Source organism: Conger conger, chromosome 4, assembly GCF_963514075.1.
Source record: "Conger conger chromosome 4, fConCon1.1, whole genome shotgun sequence".
Classification (NCBI taxonomy): domain Eukaryota; kingdom Metazoa; phylum Chordata; class Actinopteri; order Anguilliformes; family Congridae; genus Conger; species Conger conger.
In genome coordinates, this window is record NC_083763.1 from 1899823 (window position 1) to 1914799 (window position 14977).

General features: G+C 48.4%; 2 protein-coding genes across 4 annotated transcripts in view; both read right to left on the reverse strand.

The window, feature by feature from the left end:
• ect2 (epithelial cell transforming 2) overlaps positions 1 to 4082 on the reverse strand; it is a 27382-nt gene extending 23300 nt beyond the window's left edge. The window contains exons 1-5 of the mRNA XM_061239270.1: positions 3790 to 4082; positions 2843 to 3001; positions 2556 to 2641; positions 964 to 1056; positions 29 to 211 (exon numbers count right to left, since the gene is read on the reverse strand). Coding sequence (XP_061095254.1) covers positions 29 to 211; positions 964 to 1056; positions 2556 to 2641; positions 2843 to 2978 — 498 coding nt within the window. The 5' untranslated portion in view covers positions 2979 to 3001; positions 3790 to 4082. The remainder of the gene's footprint in view (positions 1 to 28; positions 212 to 963; positions 1057 to 2555; positions 2642 to 2842; positions 3002 to 3789) is intronic.
• Positions 4083 to 7690: 3608 nt separating this feature from the next.
• The window catches only part of mcf2l2 (MCF.2 cell line derived transforming sequence-like 2), a 91332-nt gene continuing 84045 nt past the window's right edge, over positions 7691 to 14977 (reverse strand). Inside the window, exons 27-32 of one of the 3 annotated variants that reach the window (XM_061239257.1) lie at positions 13988 to 14059; positions 13294 to 13377; positions 12531 to 12646; positions 11807 to 11922; positions 9172 to 9263; positions 7691 to 8410 (exon numbers count right to left, since the gene is read on the reverse strand). In XM_061239257.1, the coding sequence (XP_061095241.1) occupies positions 8337 to 8410; positions 9172 to 9263; positions 11807 to 11922; positions 12531 to 12646; positions 13294 to 13377; positions 13988 to 14059 (554 nt within the window). In that variant the 3' untranslated portion in view covers positions 7691 to 8336. The remainder of the gene's footprint in view (positions 8411 to 9171; positions 9264 to 11806; positions 11923 to 12530; positions 12647 to 13293; positions 13378 to 13987; positions 14060 to 14977) is intronic. The other 2 variants (XM_061239258.1, XM_061239259.1) reach the window with 2 other exon arrangements.

Here is a 14977-nt window from a genome sequence, read left to right on the forward strand (position 1 = left end):
CAGCGTTTGGGGCGTTCCCCGCCCTCACCTCCTCCCTGGCCGCGCAGTGCAGCAGCACTGGGGGGCCGATGATGCGGTTGTCCTTCTTGTACAGGTAGCTGTAGTCCGGAGACGTGAAGTCTGTCAGGACGAACACGCTCTCGAACTCTGCGTTCTCTCCGTCCCCAAACTCCCGCACGTCGTCCGTCTTTAGGCAGGGCGTGTGGATGTCCTGGGGAAGGGGTCAAAGGTCAAAGAGGAGAGGTCACTCCAGATCCCGCCCAGTAAATATTAACATTATGAACATCAGCCAAATGGCTCATCCATAGAGCACACCAACTGCGTTGAACACATCTAAACAGCAAAGACAAGAGACTACTAATGTACTGTGTCAAAGGGAGACACTTATCTGCCACATCTCGACACCAAACAAGAATTTCAATTTAAAATTGCAGATGACCTTTTTACAAGATACGAGTCCTCTTTATTTTACATAAATGCAGACAAGGCATACATAATAAACATGACTGGCATTAAGTTGCACTTACTTTTGTTCTTGCCCTTGTGTTAGACCAGTAGACTTACATAATTTCAAACAGTCCGACAACGTCTTTATTCAAACAGGCACCAACCTTACTCAAGGAAGTCAGCGGAGCGCAACACAGAATCAACAAAGTTCAAGATAACGCTCGTTAGAAAATGACTGAGACTCGGTGAAGTGACAAGTGTAGATAAGGCTCGTTAAAAGCGTCATTTCTCCAGGGTCAGGACAAGCTGTGCGAATGAGAATCACAGGCCAGCTGGGACACAGACAGGGGCACGGTTTTTGTTAGAAACTGTGAGCTTGCACAGCTCGTGTTACAGGGACACCTTGAGACTTAACCGTGACAAAGACACACAGAGTTGAACACCGCCACCGTGAGATCAGCCATGCAGATAGAGCACCCGTGAGCTTCAGCATGCAGCGCGCACACGGAGACGTACCATATTGACTATCGATTTTATCAACTTTTCCCCCTCCGAGCCGGGCTCTGCTCCTTTAATCTTTACCACCAGGACCTCCATGACTCTGACGGCCTGTAAGGATGAAGGATCGAGGTGAATCTGGCGACGCCGGGCTGAGATTGCGTTCACTCGCGCTCCGCGAGGCGTGAACTTTGTGTCAAAGAGAGGAGGACGAGGAGGAAGGGCTCTGCGAACGGAGCCAGGTCGAAGACGCACGGCCGACTGGTGATTCGCTGCAGGGCTGACCTGATTACGACGCCAACGCACGGTTACTGTTGGAATCGGAGAAGCCCTCTGATTGGCAGCTCTCTCTCTCACGCACGCACGCACGCGCGCACACACACACACACACAGACACACAGTCCCATAACCTTCCCACAAACACTTCAAAACATACACATGACGCACACTCACACCACCAACCAACTACCAACATTCAGTCAACCACTCACTCACACCCCGAGTCGTCACAAGCTCACTCACACACACACACACACACACACACACACACACGGGTCTGCCAGCCTGTAGAGGCAGCACCAGGTGTGGCACACCCCACAGAGAACCTCTCACCTCAACTCATCCCCCGCTCACTTCACCCGACTTCCCAACACTTTTAAAAAGTTCCCAAACAAGGTGAACTTTTTCTTTTATTCACTTTCACATGAAAAACATCAGTTCCCCCAAAAACTCTGCTTCTTCCTGGAGCCCCGGCGGGGGTGGACAGAACCGGGGCAAGCCGCCTCCAGCACCGCGGCCCGACAGGAAATTAAGCCCCGCTTGTGTTTGTCAACAAGATTAACGGCCACAAGCCACAAACAAATCAGAGCGCGCTTTTATTTCCACGCGCAGAAATGATTTAAGGCCTTTCACAATTCAGCAAGATACGCCGAGTATCTGTGGAAAATTCCCCATAAACCCCCGCCCTTATCTCAGAGTGCAGATGCAGAGGCACGCTCACACAACACCTCACTTGGGTCTTGCGCATAGAGCGCGCCTCAGTGACACCACAGCCCCGGTTTAATTGCGCTTATAAACGATCTGAAGCAATTATCGAGTTATGAGAGGTGAACGCCGCTTCCTCTTTATTCTGCAAACAAATAATTAAACTGCTTACACGTGTATGCATTTCTGCTCAGCACAAATAATTACCCAAACAATAAAAAATTATATATTTTCATTTTAAATAAATAAGAGCGCTTTCACGGTCTCCTCGGCAGTTCAACAGGCCAAACGCACGCAAAGTGGCTGAGTGGACTACAGCCATCGCCGCGGTATACTGCATGCCTAAGACTGCAGACATTCATTAACCCATATCTGCCGAAAGCCCAGGGGTCATTCTCTTCGGTGCAGACAGAAGCAATTTCGCCTAATGCTGTAGCCTGCCTCGTCGGCTGATAGGAAACATTTCAACAGATCTGCGATCGGCCCAGCTCGCTTGATAAGTGAACCTTCGAAATGTCAAAACTTCCACGAAGAACATTAATGCGTTACCCCTGTTCCTTGCATTTGGGTCACAAATGTAACTGGAATTTGCCAGTAACACTGCCGCCACCCCGAACATGAGTTACCTCCAGGGCTTTCACAAGTTGCTCGTTGTTGCAGGCGTCTCCCACGAGCACCACTCTGGTTTGAAGTTGAGGCAGCGGCAGCAAGTCTGCAAGACAGTCCAGAAAATGATGACACGGTTATGGCATTCACTGAGCTGGGAGCGAACGACACGGAGAACTTCAGCCAAATGGGCGTCAGCGACGCTCCCATCTCCCGGGGCTCGTTACTGCGCTACGCCCAGGAATTGGCCCACTTGGCGGAGGCAGCGAGAACCGCAATAACAGGGCCGAGTAACGGTCAGAATCACCTGCCGCGTCCTCGGGTGTCAAGCCCAGGAACGCCTGCTGGTCCTTGGACGTCTCGGCCATCCTGGAGTCGTATACCGACGAGTCGACCAGGAGACTCCGCGCACGGCCCAAAGTGCCCATACTGCTGTCCGCCATGGTGAGGAGGGCGGCTGCAAAATCTTACCCGAAATACAAATATTACAAAGTGAGAAAGCCGATAAATATAAATATGATCTGGGACGATCTCCTGCGAATAGTTCACAGTTAACCTATTAACCCAAAACTCAAGCCCACGGAGAACCTTTCCAATGACATATAAATTAAAAGCCACATTTGGGGAATATCAAACTGGTATTTTCCTATTGGGTTGTAGTTCATATTTCCATGGCAGTATATTTGTATATAACACGCTAACTCAGTCATGCTGTTTTCTCTTTGCAGATTATGCACTAAATCAATTCGAGAAATCGGTCATGTCTTTTAAACATTAACTTAGCTTGATAGCAGCAGGATATTCTGCAACAACCACCTGCCTTTGTTTGACACGTTATGGTATGAGCTAACATAGCTAATGTTTCTAGTTTATTTGACTTAGCTTAGTTAGCTAGCTAGCAACAAGTGTACCGAGCACCCTCTGCACTGCAGGAAACGTTAGCCAAATTGGCTAGACTAATTAGTCAGCTTGTCAGCTATGGGCTAACTTACCCAGCCATTTGCTGCTAACGTTAGTTATGCTAGCCAACACAATACATTAAACTAGTTCGCTATGTAACGTTACAAATTCCACAGCTAGCTAGTTTGACTTGCTACCGTCAATTAGCAACCTGGCTATCTAAAATAACGAGACCATACTTATCCTTTGTTCAAAGAGTCGTGTCCAAAATATTATTTTGATATCTGAAACTGTTTCCACTTCAATGAACCGGAGTTACCTTTCTGTTTATCATCAATAGCAATGAAAACTCACCAAGAGGAAAGCGCAGTCAGGCCCCAAGTTAGGTACTCAAAAACAGCGTAGTGGCCAGGTAGCTCGCAGGCTAGCTAACCTTGCAAAGGTAAACACTCGGCAAGAACAACTTTACTTAAACGGCGTACTATAATCGCAGAATTTGCAGGCTAAATGACCCAATTCCCGTAACGCTTTGACGACAAAACACGTAACACTATGAAATATTTCATTTTCTGCATGTAATCGTTTAACAGTAAATCCAGTTGATTCTGACTGCCAATCTCTCGAACTCCACCTAAATTCAAAACGCGAGTCAGACTTGAATGCCGCTTCCTGATTGGACGAGGGCGACCATCTCAGCGGAAGTGACGCATAGAAATGAATCCTATTGGCTGACATTTTCAAACTGCAATGCAGGGTGCACGGACGTATAGATGCATGTGTGTTTGTGTAACTGCTGAATGCACACATTACAGACTGCGCACAGTTGCCTCCCTTAACCCGCAATCTAACTAATAGCAAGCAATTTAGCGCATTTGGTCGAGCAACATTTTTTGCACTTTCTTCATACTTTTCTGTACATAATGTACACAACATAATTTGTGTTCCAATGTTTTTGTTTTACAGGTTGCACAGACTGTTGCAACGTTATCCATGAACTTGCTAACTTGCATTTGCTTGATTTCAGATACTTTGTGTCACTGAACCCTATAACTGCCCCAGGGGAGCTGCACTGAACCCCACAATTGCCCCAGGGGCTGGATTACCAGCACACTCAGTGAGTGATTATCAAATCTGCATTTGGATTAAATGGTGCCGGTGCAATATCACATTGTAATTGAAAACGGTTTTGTGCTTCAATTTATAGACGCTGGCTTTCACAGAAGACAGCTTTTCAGCAATACAATATATCTAGCCTTGCACAAATTTCTCCATAGTCCCTCTCTGGGAAACGAAAAGACTGAGTCTTTCCCTTTCAGGCCCAAACTCAATATGAAGTGGCTCCACCAAATCCTGAGGGTTTTTTGGTTTTGGTTTTTGGACTCAAAACGATAGTATAGCTGTCATTTTGATTGGTTGAAACGGTATAATGTCAGACTGGAAAGGTTAAAAGAAATAATATCAGCGAGATTCCCTCACCCCGTTTACCCCCTTACATGATCCACCAAACTGCACTCCTCTGTGGCTGACTGACTGACTGTGTGTGTGTGTGTGTGTGTGTGTGTGTGTGTGTGTGTGTTTTAATGACAGGCTGTGATAACCCCATAATCATTTTCGACTAAATGCATTCTATTCAAAGATGCAATTTGGTAGGCTTTTATTGGTAAGAAACAGAAGTGTACATGCTCGATGTTGAGAGTGAAAACACTGTCGCTTCGCAGAAGCCGTCCCACGGCGCCATTTGCAATCGCAGAGTAATTCTCAGTAAGAGCGCTCATTTCTCGCAGACCCACATAATCCTGCACAGCTCAATTTAAATCTAGCCGACAAGAGTATTCCCCTCAGCCGCCAACGGAAACGTTCCCTGTAGCCACTGCGCTGGAAACGAAGGCTATCACGCCTGTATTAAATATGTTTTTATTGATCCTGCAGTGGCCTCAATTGATTTGCATTAAACTTATCATTAATCTGGCGCGTTCAATTACAAATGGTTTTCAACATTCCCGAAAGCAGGTATTTTCATTTTGAAAGCTTTCGGGCTGTGGGGTAGGTTCCTTAGAGATAAACAAATACATTTTTCCAGGTTTGCATTGCTGGATGAATGATACTGTACACGGATCTTTTTGACTGACTGCGGTCCTTAGAGGTGTAAATTCTGGGCGCAGGACTAATGAGATATCGATTATCGCCGCGGTAACAATGCTGCACTTTGGCCAAGAGACTCTCCACTCTGCCGATACGCTCAGGAGCATCGCGTCTGAACACACACGCACCTTTTCATCTCAGAGGGAGAAAGGCGATCAGTACGCGGCAGGCACCCGATTGAGCCGAAAGTTAAACGCCGTTTTCCTTTTCTTTGAGAAAGTAGCAGTTGGTTGTCTATCTAAATTATGACAGAGCGTCTAAAACACTACTATGTGATCACTCGAGAACTTGGAACTTGGTTTTTCAGGGCACTTGTCACCGGTTTTGATTTGCACTTTGACGTCTTCTACGCCGCTCTGGATAAGATGACCAAATGCCAAATTACATTAAAATGTAATGTGTAATTGTAACACATGAAACAAAACGCACAAATATTTAGCGTACACAATTGTATTTCTTTCTACATAGGAAGGCATAAAAATGTACAGAAAGGTTCATTCACACGTTTCACTGTCCGTTCGAAGCTCAGTATTCAGATCACGGATCATCGAGTCTTTCTTCTTTTTTAAATAACGACAATATTAATAATACATTTACATATAACTTGAAATCAGCAGAATGAGCTTGAGAATGTCTGAATAAAAGGACATGCACATTATTATATTCCTCAGTACGAATCCTTAAAGGACCCCCCCACCCCCAACACAGAGGCATTTACAAATGCGATTTCCGTGAGATGATGAAAAATGGCGACACCAGACATAAAAGGGTTAATATTTGTTCTGTGCTTTACATTCTGCTTGGAGTTTGGGCTGAGAAAAAACTACATTCATCCTTCTCTAAAACCAGGGCCAAAAACACGAAGCATGTCCGTTACATCAGTTGGGACTGGAGCACTGTAAACCGCGTCAGTGACACGTTTCAAATGAACACGAGCTCATTTACAGCACGAAAGACCAATTATAGGGTCCATTTCCGAAATGGATAAACTCTTCCACGTGTATCTGGTTATGGAGAAAATATAACCAATCATAATATTTCAAAAAAAGTCAAAAATACATATTTAAAATTTTTGTATTAAAAAATAAATAAAATCACCAAATCTCACATTGGCTATACTGCATCGTTTAAATGTCTTATTTACCATAATTATATTTTTCCTTAAATCCAGTCTTACTAAAATGGAGTTAACAATAAGGTGACGTTGTGGAGTGAATGCCGAAGCGTTTAAACCGGCCCTGAACTGCGAGTTTAATACATCAGGGAGAAGCAGAACTGATGGAAATAACGCTGAGACGTCTGAACCACATTCAGGTGGGAGCTTTTTCATCTAGCAGTCAATTGATACAAATGTTCTTCCAAGCAAAAACAAAACAATCTATTTCAGGTAATCTATTTCCTCCTGGAAGTTCTCTGTCTCCGTACAAAATTATTTGAACTAGATTGTTTTTATCTTTTTATTTTTGGAATTTTTTTTATTATTTTTTAATAATAATGATTTATTCTCCTTATGCTGTGTCATCAACAATCCAAACGCTTACTGGGTCCAATGTAAAAAAAAAACAAAAAACAAAGTTTAAGAAAACAAGCAGAATTAAAACAATCCTGTCCCCTCTACTGGCACAGAAGTCCAACAGTACAGTTCTGAGGCTGCCCGACAGCAGGGTACGAAGATGAGGACACAAACGAGTCCGTCTCCAGTAAGTCTTTTTCCAAAATGGCCACCGACCCTTTGACCAAGTGTCTCTGTGTTCCAGACTCCCTATAACGCTGTCCTCCCCACCGATGGCTCTGTACTGCCCCTGATGGAAGGCGTCAGTACTGCAAGGCAAAGCACTGCTGAGGATTGTGGGAAACACAGGCCCCACCCCCTGAGATCCACCCAGGACAGAGCAGCTGAGTGTGCGTGAGTCCATGGGTGTGTGTGTGTGTGTGTGTGTGTGTGTGTGTGTGTGAGTGTGTGTGTGTGTGTGTGTGTGAGTGTGAGTGTGTGCGTGTACATGGGTGTGTGTGTGTGTGTGTGTGTGTGTGTGTGTGTGTGTGAGTGTGTGTGTGTGTGTGTGTGTGTGAGTGTGTGTGCGTGTACATGGGTGCGTGCGTCCATGGGTGTGTGTGTGTGTCCATGGGTGTGTGTGTGTGTGTGTGTGTGTGTGTGTGTGTGTGTGTGTGTGTGTGTGAGTGTGTGCGTGTACATGGGTGCGTGCGTCCATGGGTGTGTGTGTGTGTGTGTGTCCATGGGTGTGTGTGTGTGTGTGTGTGTCCATGGGTGAGTGTGTGTGTGTGTGTGTGTGTGTGTGTGAGAGTGTGTGCGTGTACATGGGTGCGTGCGTCCATGGGTGGTGTGTGTGTGTGTGTGTTCAGTACCTGGCGGCTGCAGGTGATACACAGTTTGGGGCAGTCTGGCACAAAAGGCTTGTGTTTCTCCAGAGTGGCTGAGCTGGAGCACAGCTCCTGGGACAGAGGGGGCTACAGTCTGGGGGGGGGAGGCAGCTAAACAGGCTGGAAGATGGGTGGCAGGGGATTTCCAATGAACAGACGGCACACACACAAGCCAAAGAGCTGCAGGTGGCCCACGGAAGTGTCCTGGGTTCTGTTAGCACGTTGGGTTTCATTAGCACGTTGGGTTCTGTTAGCATGTTGGGTTCCACAGCAATGGTGAGTATTATAAGGCTGTAGGGTTCCGTTAGCACGTTGGGTCCCACAGCCATGCTGGGTTCCATGAGCCGTTGGGTTCTATACGCTAGTCCATGTCCTGTGTTCTACGTTCCCACAGGTTCCACCTCCTTCTCCTCGGGGTCCATCAGCGCAGCGGAACACATATCGCTGAAGATATCTGCAAAAAAGAAAGACCAAACAACAGGACACATGGAGGCGGGGCTTCAACATATCTGTGTTTGAGTGGCAGGCAGCAGGCAGGAAACAGGCTGCAACACCAGCTGTCCAGCAATGACCACTTCCTGTCTGACTACCGGCGCAGGAAGTCCTCCATCCAGTGATCCCAAACAGAGTGATGTTGTGAGTAAGGAATGTGACCTGATGTGATGATGAATAATGTCATAATGATGATGAAAGTTAAAATGAGTCTGGAGTGATCGAGGCCTGCCTCTTTTAAAAAAGAGCTCACATATACATGTGTCAGTATTATATTATATTATTATGTGTATTATACAGTACATATCCCCTCCTGAGGGCTGAGTGTGCACACTACAGTGTAATGCACTAAACCAGCAGGAGGGGAGTACTGCCTGAGACTGGAGATCCTCTTACTCAGTGCCAAAAACACACACACACACACACACACACACAGGTATGAAGAGGGCACTAACTGTCAGTATAGCCAAGCTGTGAGCGGGGGGGTCAGCGGGTGTGAGCGGGGAGGGGGGGGGGGGACTGGGGGGGGGGGTCAGCAGAGAGAGAGAGAGAGAACATGCGGCACACAATTCATGTTTGACCATCATGCAGCCAGAAGACTATCGGCCCTCCCCCATGCCCGATCCTCTCTACAGCCCGGGGGGTTGGTTAGCAGCATGGGGGGGGGGGGGGGGGGGGGGCAGCGCACTGGGGGGGCAGCACAGGGGGGGCAGGAGAAAGTACCGGTGGGACGGTAACTCTGAGCTCCTCCTGAAGACTGCAGGATTCCGGGAGGAATCAGCCCTGTCTTCTGAGTAACAACATTCTTCACTAGCCTACAACACCAGAGAGAATGCAGGCTTTAACACACGCACGCACGCACGCACGCACATACACACACACGTGCTAGCGCACACACGCACACACACACTCTCTCTCACACCCACACTCTCCTTCTATCTCACGCACACACACACACGCACGCAGACACACACGCACGCACATACACACACACACACTCACACACAAGCACACACACTCTCACACACGCACACACACACTCTCTCGCACACACACTCTATCTCACGCATACACACACACGCACGCAGACACACACACACACACGCACGCACGCACGCACATACACGCACATACACACGTGCTAGCGCACACACACACTCTCTCACACACACTTTCTATCTCACGCACGCAGACACACACACACACACACGTGGAAGTGCACACACACATGCAGGCACACACTCGCGCACACACACACTCACAGCACACACACTCCGTGCTGCAGCACACTACAAACTCACTCACTCACTCTCTCACTCTCTCACTCTCTCACTCTCTCTCTCTCTCTCACTCTCTCACTCTCTCACTCTCTCACTCTCTCACTCTCTCACACACACACTCACACACTTCACACACTCACACACACTCACACACTCACACACTCACACACTCACACACTCACACACTCTCTCACTCTCTCACTCTCTCACACACACACACACACACACACACACACACGCCCTTCATGTTCACAGTGACATGGGGAGGAGGGATTGCAGGTAAGGCTAAATATGAAACATCATCTCTGTGCTGAAGTTTACATAAATGTCCCTCATAATTGATCTTGTATTTCTTCTGTCGTCTTGCCTGTGAAGTGCTGGGACGTAACTCAGAGGAAAGATGGCGGATCAAAAGCGTTCCGTTTCTGGCACTCTCTCGCACGCGTTTTCTCCCCTGGTTCTGACAGCGCTATCATTGGACGAGCCAGTTAAGCACAATCTGTCAGCAACTCTGCGTGAAGCTTCGGCAGTGTACAGGAGCGTAATCTCCCAGCTGTCTGTGCTGTGTGTGTGTGTGTGTGTGTGTGAGAGAGAGTGTGTGTGTGTGCGTGTGAGAGAGAGAGAGAGAGAGAGTGCGTGTGTGTGCGTGTTAGAGAGAGAGAGAGAGAGAGAGAGAGTGCGCGTGTGTGTGTGCGTGTTTGTGTGTGAGAGAGTGTGTGTGTGTGTGCTAGCACGTGCGTGTGCGTGTGTGTGTGAGTGCGTGTGCTGCAGCAGGGAGTGTGCGTGCGTGTGTGTGTGTGCATGTGTGTGTGTGTGTGAGTGCACTGCAGCACGAAGCTTCTCTCTCTGTGCCAGGCTTGTGTAATAACAGGAAGTAACAGGTGCGCTGTCCTCATTTCTGACAAAAACAAGCTGTTAACAGCCAGCAGAGAGACAGCAGGCAGAGGCTGCACCAGACGGTGTCGCTGGCAGACAGGTGTACAGGTGTGGTGCCACCGAGACTCGGGGGAGGAACTCGGTCCGTCACGGAGAGGACGGGGCGGCCGACGAACGCTGGAAACTTCACAAGCAGCGCAAAGAACCGGGCCGTGTTATTCCAACACGACTGGAAGTCCCGGAAAAGGGGGGGGGGGGAGCTATGTAGGGTGGCCTGTAGCGTAGTGGCTAAGGTGCTGCCCCCTACTTAGTCTAACCAACTGTAAGACATTGGATAAAAGCATCAGCTAAATAACTGTTCAGTCCATGGAAGAGTATGAAATTCTTTGGGTTTTTAAAGTGGAGACGACTGGATGAACATGATCATGAGAGTTTTTAATGCTTAGCCCTGAGATGGGAATCATGGGAAATGTAGTTGCGATGAAATATGAATTAGCTGATGAAATATGAGTCTTTCCTAAACATCCCAAAGTTCAGCGTTAATGTAAGAGGGCGTTATTCACCCCAAAAACACACCGCAGATCTGTGTGAACCTAAGACTAGCTCTCACCCACTGGCATTTACAGCAGATTCTGGAGGCTGTTTCTATTTGTGTCGAACCACAGATCTCTGTAGAGAGGAATGCTGTGAATATTAAATCAATTATTCATGTAAACTTTATGTTTTCCTCTCCCAGAATGAAACGCACAGCCCCTCGACAAGACAGCGGAACATCCCGCCTGGGCTATGAGGCCAGCTCTGTGCTACATCACATCAGAGAGGAAACACAACCTGATACAGCATCCTGTACAGCGCACTGTAGCTGGGTAATCACTTCTAATATGCTCCTAATTAAGTGCGTATCGCCATGACGATATGCAAATGGATGGGGCACACTGGTCAGGGAGAGAGACTGTGAAGCCTGAGATAACCTTAGCCCCTCCCCTCACAGAAACAACCCAGTGATCCTATTTCCTGTGAAATTGTGACTATTTCCTGTGAAATCGTGATTCTACTTCCTGTGACCTCGTGATTCTGCTTCCTGTGACCTCGTGATTCTGCTTCCTGTGACCTCGTGATTCTGCTTCCTGTGACCTCGTGATTCTGCTTCCCGTGACAGACAGAGGGAGGGCTGGAGGGGGTGGGGCCTCCCTGTCACTCACCACTGTCCGCTCTCGGCCTCCTCCAGGAAGTGCACCAGGTCCCCCGCCTCCACGGAGAGGTCCTGGGCCGACGGGCCCTCGTACGTCAGCCGCACACGGAGCGGGTCGGCCTCGCCCTGACGGGGGGGAGCGGGGGGGAGAGGAGGTGGCAGGAAGAGGAAGTGACAGGAAGAGGAAGTGACAGGGCAGGAAGAGGAAATGACAGGAAGTAAAGCAGGAAGAGGAAATTGCAGGAAGCAGGACAGGAAGAGGAATGTGATTCCTAAGGGTGTTAAGGGGGTGGGGGTCAGGAGCAGTGAGCCAACGAATGGGTGGTGTATTTGTTGGGTGGTGTAGGTGTCGGGTGGTGTATTTGTCGGGTGGTGTAGGTGTCGGGTGGTGTACTTGTCGGGTGGTGTACGTGTCGGGTGGTGTACGTGTCGGGTGGTGTAGGTGTCGGGTGGTGTACTTGTCGGGTGGTGTACGTGTCGGGTGGTGTAGGTGTCGGGTGGTGTATTTGTCGGGTGGTGTATTTGTCGGGTGGTGTAGGTGTCGGGTGGTGTAGGTGTCGGGTGGTGTATTTGTCGGGTGGTGTACGTGTCGGGGGGTGTAGGTGTCGGGTGGTGTATTTGTCGGGTGGTGTACGTGTCGGGGGGTGTAGGTGTCGGGTGGTGTATTTGTCGGGTGGTGTAGGTGTCGGGTGGTGTATTTGTCGGGTGGTGTATTTGTCGGGTGGTGTACGTACGTTTTTATCCCCGCAGTCGTCCTCAGCGTCGGAGGAGTTGGACAGCTCCTCAGCGCTGGATGGGATGGTTTCAAAATCCTCATTATCCATGGAAGGGAGACGCTTCTGAGGCCATCCTGCAACCACGGGCAACAAATATCACACACCAGCAAACAATATCACACACAAGCAACAAGCATTACACACCAGCAACAAACATCACACACCAGCAACACACATCACACACCAGCAACAAATATCACACACCAGCAACACACATCACACACCAGCAACACGTATCACACACCAGAAACAAATATCACACACCATCCATCAACAAACATCACAGACCATCAACAAATATCAAAAATGATCAACAAATATCACAAATGATCAATAAATATCACGAACGATTAACAAATATCTCGCAGCGTTCCACAAACACGCTCTGTGTACAGGACAGATATCACAGCGTGCGCTGTGAAGGGAGCAGTCATGTGACACGGCGCCCAGGTGGAGCGTCAGCAAAGCGGGGTACACACTGGGGTCCCCCAAACAAACGCACACAGGAGAGGGAAGCCGATTCCACGGCTAAAATGCCACTGAAAAATGAATAAACGCAAACTATAAAAGAAAAAGTGTAATCACAAGAGACACACCCAGCAACCAAGGAAAAGATGCATATAAAAAGCAGAAAAACGACTGATGGATAAGGACACTGGTGTTGGCGGTGCGGGCGGTCCGGGGGCCTGTCCCCCGGGGGCCTGTACCCCGCGGGCGTTACCTGGCTGGGAGGCGGATCGGGGCACGGCCGCAGTGCCGGGGGTGCTGTTACGCTTGCTCTGAGCCGGGAGAGCTTTGTGCAAATCTGGAGCGGTGAAACATGAACCCTCTTACTGCGTTTCACTGTGAAACTCGCCCTGAACTGCGTTTCACTGTGAAACACCCTCTTACAGCGTTTTACTGTAAAACACCCTCTTACAGCGTTTTACTGTAAAACTCACACTTTACTGCGTTTCACTGTAAAACACCCTCTTACAGCGTTTTACTGTAAAACTCACACTTTACTGTGTTTCACTGTAAAACTCACACTTAACTGCATTTAAGAGCTCATTCAACAATGCTGCAGGTTTAATGCACACACGCACAATAAACCAAATCATAGTTTCACCAAAAAATAGGAAAACGTCCACAACACAACATGCACCATGCAGTCCTTCATCCTGTACCACACACAGCATCCACAGAAAGTAACTGAAAAAATATCATTCCAGAAATAATAACCCGCATTCATATCAAAGACTAATTACCAACATCAGAAACACTCCCCCACCTGCATTATAACAGACCATGCAAATCATACGTAAAAACTCAAGCAGAGAGGCAGACGTGCGCACTCTCTCAGTCACGCCATATTTCCCAACATTTACAACATCAATATTTTCATGCAGAGATGCAGCTGTTGCATCATGGGATACCTTCATACCCCAGTGGGGTGGGGTCACTCTTAATATCCTGCCTCTTGACTTTAAGTTTGGCAGACAGAGGACCTGCACAGAGCAACGCACAGTGAGACGCACGCAGTAATGAACGAGACCTTCTGTCTCTCGCCTGGAACAACACCGTTCTGTTCAAACCAACACTCCTCAGGCCCCCTCTGTGAGATTCTCAGGTCTGATCCCATCTGATCGGGGGAAGGACCGAGTTTCTAGAATAAAGGCCGATTCTCTCACTGCGGTTCTGCTGCGGACGTCAGCCTACGTTCCAAATGTCATCTTATCGAGAATCACACATTATCACGTTATTACATTATTACCGATGAACATATTTCATATCCCCCTTATTCTTCCTGACCATCATTTTCTATATGCATCAGTCATGTTTTTTATGAATTTCATAAAGGCTATAAAAACATGAATGACTTGTATCGAGATGAAAGGACTGGGGTAGGATTGGGTGGGGGGCAGGTTGGGTAGGGAGGGGCGGGTTTGGGTGGGGGGGGTTATTGGGGGTTAGAGGGTTATGAGGGGGTGCAGGGTTATGGGGGGGGGTATAGAGGGTTATGGGGATTAGAGGGTTATTGGGGGGGGTGGAGGGTTATTGGGGGGTATAGAGGGTTATGGGGATTAGAGGGTTATTGGGGGGGGTGGAGGGTTATTGGGGGGGTATAGAGGGTTATGGGGGGGTTAGAGGGTTATGGGGGGGTGCAGGGTTATGGGGGGGGTAGAGGGTTATTGGGGGGGGTATAGAGGGTTATGGGGGGGTTAGAGGGTTATTGGGGGGTATAGAGGGTTATGGGGGGGTTAGAGGGTTACGGGGGGTATAGAGGGTATTGGGGGGGTTAGAGGGTTATGGGGGGGTTAGAGGGTTATTGGGGGGGTATAGAGGGTTATGGGGGGGGGGTAGAGGGTTATGGGGGGGTTAGAGGGTTATTGGGAGGTATAGAGGGTTATTGGGGGGGGTATAGA